General features: G+C 47.4%; 1 protein-coding gene across 2 annotated transcripts in view; it reads left to right on the top strand.

The window, feature by feature from the left end:
* Positions 1-271: 271 nt before the first annotated feature.
* Positions 272-6,000, top strand: part of LOC128769080 (neuropilin-1a-like) — a 35,269-nt gene continuing 29,540 nt past the window's right edge. Inside the window, exons 1-2 of one of the 2 annotated variants that reach the window (XM_053882374.1) lie at positions 272-804; positions 1,280-1,454. In XM_053882374.1, the coding sequence (XP_053738349.1) occupies positions 666-804; positions 1,280-1,454 (314 nt within the window). In that variant the 5' untranslated portion in view covers positions 272-665. The remainder of the gene's footprint in view (positions 805-1,279; positions 1,455-6,000) is intronic. The other variant, XM_053882375.1, reaches the window with a different exon arrangement.

Below are 6,000 nucleotides of genomic sequence, written 5' to 3'. Positions count from 1 at the left end.
AACGTGGGCAATAATTAATAACAATATATATGATACTTAAATGGAATATAATGAATTGTTCCATGAATCATATTTGAAACATAAACTCGGATGAACACATCACAAACTAAACATCAACACTGTCCTATGAACGCGTTATGTTCAAGCCTCGCCGTGGCACCATCAGACCCAGACCCCAGATGTTTGGTGAACGCGTATCGATCCGTCAATGGACCGTCGGTGTCACAGTCCACACCTCCGGGGCAGATCCACGTCAGTCTGCGTGCGCAGCTCTCCCTCCTCCCCGGCTGCTGCTGCCGCCCGCGCGCCGGTGTCAGACCCTCCAGACCCTCGGAGCGGTCGCTGCTGCTGTGAGCGCTCAGAGCTGGAATTTAGTGGGAGTGGAAACCCCTGCTGCCGCGGTGACTCCTGACATTCCCCGAGAGCAGAGGCGGAGTACCGACGCAGACCGGTCCCAAACCCATGGCACCGTTCTAACCACGAGGACGCGCGCGTCGGTCTCTTCTGTGTGGATTTTCTATTTCCCCTCTCCACCCTTGGATTATCGGACTTCCACGACATGGCAACTTGGTCCGCGACTGACGGTGCGCGGGTGGCGTGACGCCGCGCGGGATGCCGTGGACGCGTCCGGCACTTTGAGCTGCGATTTGTCCTCCCGGGATCTGATGATATTGGAGAAGATTTGCGCACATTTGAATGGTTTTCCTGCTCCCTCCTGGCGCAGCATGTCAGTGAGGATGTTTGCTGGATCTCTATTGTTCCTCCTCATCCAAGTGCTCGCTGTCGCGTCTTTGGCTCAGACCGGTAGGTGCTGACGGCTCCTGCGGATCATGTGCTCCGACGGCAGCCGAGCGATCCACTTCTTCTCCGTTAGCGCGGCTCTCATCCACATTTCAGTGTCCAGAAACTGTTGATTTAAGACGGCAAACTCTCCAAACACCGCCCAGACCGCACTAGTATCTCCACTTTCCTCCTTACGTCGCTCTTCTGCGAGTGTTTGGGGTGTAATATGTGGTTATGGTGGTGCGTAACGGTGGTTTTGAGGATGAACTGTCAATCAAAAACGGAGTGATACGTGAAAATAAAACTGCTAAAAATAAGATCTCACTTAGTTAAACATCATAAATTAATGATAAACACCTGCTTTGTAAATTACAGATTACACATTTATGAAGTTGTGCCGGGGTCAGAGGTCAGGGTGTCAACATAGGTCGCCATTTTGTCGTTTACCTGTGACACCTCGGCTACTTGAGCCGCTAACTGCTGCTTCTGTCGGCAGATAAGTGCGGAGGGAATATAGAGATCAACGTGGCGGACTACCTGACCTCGCCCGGCTACCCGGGGGCCTACCCGCCCTCGCAGCAGTGCGTGTGGGTGATCACGGCGCCGGAACCAGGCCAGAAGATTCTCATCAACTTCAATCCGCATTTTGATCTGGAGGACAGAGACTGCAAGTAAGAGTTCAACACACACGCGCGCGCGCGCGCAGTAATCCTGCCCGGATACAGCGGGGAAACTCTGCCCCCTATTGGCCGGAGAGTCCCTGCTCGCAGGGAATTGTGCTGGAAGCACTTGAGTGGAACTGTGGGGTTAGATTTGTGATTCATATTTGATGAGCGAGGCTGGTGGCGTTTGTCTTTGCTCCAGTTTTGGCAGCGAGTCAGCGGAATGAATCAAACCGTCTGGATCTCAACTGCGAGGTTTTCTTCCTCGTGCTGGTGAAGAGGAGGACGCCGATCAATCATTCAGTTAGTGAGTTCATTGACAAGAACCAGGCTCATTATTGCTGCATTTATCAGTGGCCACATGTTGTCACACTCCAGCGCTCTCTCCTGAGGACTCGCTTGGGTTTCACTTCCAAACGCCTTCAGTCTGTTTCATGCTGCACACTTCTTTACCTCCTCACACTGCGCAGAGTCTCATTCTTCATTCTTGTGGATGTGATCAGAAATATAACACAAAAGTTGGTCCTAGAACATGACGTTGACACGGTTGATCTTGACGGTGATTTTTATGATTTTTTAAAACTGTAAACAAGTTCAAATTCTAGTTCAAGTTCTATTTTGAGTAAAAAAAAAAAAGTTGTTTTCGATCAAATGAAAGGAATCTCATCTTTTAGACAATAACCTAAAGAAGCACATTCAAGAAATTATCACAGGACTAAAATAAACAAAGAAATAAATAAAATGTAATAAAATTAAGTGCTCACAATGTCATAGGAAAATACACTGAACTAAACATTATTTGGAAAAAAATATTTTAAAAAATTCAGAACAAAAAAGGTTATTTCAGCCAAAGAGAAAGTCTGTGTGCAAAAATATATGTACAAAAGAGAAGAAATGCAAAGGGAAATCCAGCCTCAGAAACAAACTTGACATGTGAATATTATAAATAATACAAAATATATAGAAACAAATAAACATTAAAAACTGAATTTAACTAGGAGGAAATTGATGAATGTTAAATGAATAAAAATATTTGTTCGTGTAAAAAACAGCCATCAGAAAAACATTTGAAAATGATATTTTCAAAAAAAAAAAACAGTAACATTTTGTATAAATTCAAAAAATCTAATGAAAAACTCTCTATATAAACTCTCTAAATAAAGGTAGTTGTATGCAAAAAAAATCTGGACTGAACTAAGATGATCCATTGGCAAGAAGCCAAAAGAGAAAGAAGAAGAAGCTCAGAAAAAATATGCTGGTAAAAACATGGTTTCAACATCATGAAGATTGTAAAAAGCAGTTGGGAAATCAGTCATTGTGAGAGATTCATCTGCTAAAAAAAGAAATTTATCAGGAACTTAAAAAATATAATATAAAAAAGTTAACTTCACGACATAAAAAAAGAGAGGAGCATTCTTCCATTACTGAACGACCATGAAGCCATGGCCAAAAATAAAGTCAAAAATAGGGATATTGTGCTTCTACGACTGAAGTCCCTGAGCTAATGAACCCCGAAACATTCTCCATGTTTGGTTCCACATGCCGTGAACAGTCCCCATCAAGGAGCCCCTCGCCCCCCTGTGGTGGGACACATGCTGGCTCGTGTTGCCCCTGACAAAAGCCTGGGTGTCTCCTGCGCCTCCATAAAGAAGGCCGTCTCTTTTAAAAGCGCCATAAACCGCCGCTGCGTAAACCCAGATGCTCCTCCAACACATCAGCTCCAGTTTCACCGTCGTGGGAGTCGTAAGCGGCGACGGCGCGGGCCAGCTCCTGGCTGGACTCTCTCAGCGAGACCTGGTGTTGTGGACTGCAGCGTGATGACCGGGGGGCCGTTAAACGCTGCTTAAGCACTTAATGAAACGTAATAAAGCCGCATGATAAAAGTTGGATTATCATCTCGCCGATTGAGTGCCGTGTTTGTTAATGAGACGGAGTAAAGCAGCCGGATCAGAACGAGTTGATGCTTCAGTTGAGTCGTAACCAGGAAGCTTTTCTGATGATGGAAAAGTTTGCTATTGTCTTCTGTAGCGACGTTAGCGGCACGTCTTCAAGTGTTGAATTTCCTTTTGAGAAGGAACCAAGCAGTTGTGGAGTCACTCGTGTTCTGTCACGGACACACTGCAGCTAGCATTGTTGTCAAGCTAAAGATGCTAATGGAGGGATGCTAATGTGGATTTCCAGGCCGATATTGGACCTTGTTTGTGGCGTCTTGGCGTGACTTGAGGACAAGAGTGGACTTGTCTGGGGCGAAGCTTTTGGCTCTTTGAATCTTAAATGTGAAACTATTGATGGGTATCAGGAGAGAGTTGTCAGACTGCTGCTTATCTGCGCTTGTCACAGCACCACCTGCTGCCCTGGAGGAATCCAGTGTTACGTGTGAAAACAACTGTAGGAGCAAAGCGGATGTTTAGTGCCATTGTTTTAGTCGGTAAACTACTCGACTTGACTGCTTTGACACTGTGCCTCGACACAGGACGCCATGCTTGCCTCTTCCTGGTAGTGGTTCGTCCAGGAAGCTGCTGAGTTTGTGGTCACTCCAGCTTCTTTTGCTGGCGAGTAAGTTTCCACACCAGGATCAGCTGCTCCTCCGCTCTCATGACTGGCTGCGGGGCTGAGGACTATGGGCGGAGTCCCGCGCTCACACGGTTGCGGCTTCTAAAGTGAGAAACACGGCCCAGACTCTGCGGGACTGTGGTCTCGCAGAGTCTGCAGACGACGATGAGTTGATGTTTGAATCAGCCAGGATTCAGCTCTGGACCGCCGAGAGGTTCTGAACTGACATGTGAGGATCTAAACCGCAGGCTGTCAGCTGAAGTGCCCTTTAGCAAGATGCTAATTACGACCCTGTGTTGTCCTCTACACAACAAGTTTTTGTTCTTGATTCATCATTTGATTTCGATGACGACTTCTCTCCGCACGTGAACTGCTGCTTGCTTAACTTCCGGACTTGTCTGGAACACATTCCTGACCCGGTTCTGTTGGCCGATCATTTCTTGGGTCACAAACACGACAAGTTGTTTCAGAGCTGAGAATCGTTTCAGTGACTGTCAAACTCTTTGGAATATTTGGGAGCCCAAATGTGGCGCCAGGAAGCAGCAGGTGTCGACCCAAACTCAGTTTTGAATGATGACTCAGCAATCCATGAGTTGGAATGAATGAAGACAGTCTGGATTGTTCTGGATAAAACAGGGAGACGGAAAATAACACTGGAACTAACCAGGATTTATGCAAGGTGCTAACATAAAAACCACGATTGTTGTTTCGCCACTTGGAAGCCACGCCCACTTCTGTTATGCAGACAGAAAAGCTTTTCAGTTTTTAAACCCACATTGCTTTGACTCGGTGGGAGGAAACCAGAGTTCCAAGACGAGGTCTGCATCACAATGACGGCAGCTCTTTTAACCCAAAATCAATTTCATGACATCATCAACTTTATGATCAGTTTTATCGGCGCCAGCGTAACGGCGTCATAAATCTCCACTTGTAAAAACGTCGTCCGATGAAGTTCCAATTTAGATCTCGCCGTCCCCGACCTGATATGTATTTTTGGAAACGCTGTAGCTGGTAATCGCCGGTCACCGTGGCGGCGAGAGGAAGTGGTGCTGTCACGCAGATGTGGGAAACACGCCAGCGTTTGCTGTCTTTGTTTGCCTGGTAAACAGCCGCCATGTTTCCCAGTGCCGCGACATGATTGTTCCATATCCAGGCCAGTAATTAAATCATGGGAGTGGGAGAGGTGCAGCGAGAGACGGGGGAGACGAGGAGGGGAGCAGGGGCGCGGCGGCTCCAGCTTCTGTCCCGCAACCCACATTCCAGTGACCTGAAGAAGCTGGAGTTGACTTTTGAATTATTCCGAGACTCATGAAACATTGGCACGGTGGTGTCACTCGTGACGGTTCGTTCTTCAGCCCAGAATTCAGCAGCCACTCGTCACGACAAAACTCTCACGTCATGTCTGGCAACTTGGGTGACCAGGACTCACTCGGGTGTGTTGGATTCAGTGGTTTCATGTCCACTCACTTTCAGTGAAGCCTGTTTTGTGGGTGTCCTGTGTCTTGTGGGGCCCACATCTCAGTGGTCCTACTAAAACATTCAGTGTGGTCCGTCCCTCTCCAGAACCGAGCTCGACCACAGCGGATCTATTTTTAAGCCAGAGTCTGTAGCAGTGAGAAAAGTGGATCCCTGCGGAGCGTGGGAAAAACACCCGGGCGCGGGGACATGCGTCGGTGGCAGGATTATTTGGGACATCTTTCTAGGAGTTGGCTGAACTACTTCCTCCTACATGAAGCGGGGCTGGAGCAGTGCGAGGGCTTCACACACACACAGTCACGTGTACACACGCACTCTGCCTGTCCAAACTTGGTGTCACTTCCAGTCACTTCAGGAGTTTTCTGCACTGCAAACATCTCGGCTGGTTTCCAGACGTCAACACTTCTCAACAATATTTCTAGCATTTCATTTTATTCTGCAAACAACTGAATGATTTTTGATCAGTGGAAACTTTCGGTCTTCTCTGGAGCTGCCGTGCTCAGAGTGGGGATGACTGGCAGAGAAT

This window comes from Synchiropus splendidus, chromosome 13, assembly GCF_027744825.2.
Source record: "Synchiropus splendidus isolate RoL2022-P1 chromosome 13, RoL_Sspl_1.0, whole genome shotgun sequence".
Taxonomy (NCBI): Eukaryota; Metazoa; Chordata; class Actinopteri; order Syngnathiformes; family Callionymidae; genus Synchiropus; species Synchiropus splendidus.
This window is presented reverse-complemented; position numbering and strand designations above follow the sequence as displayed.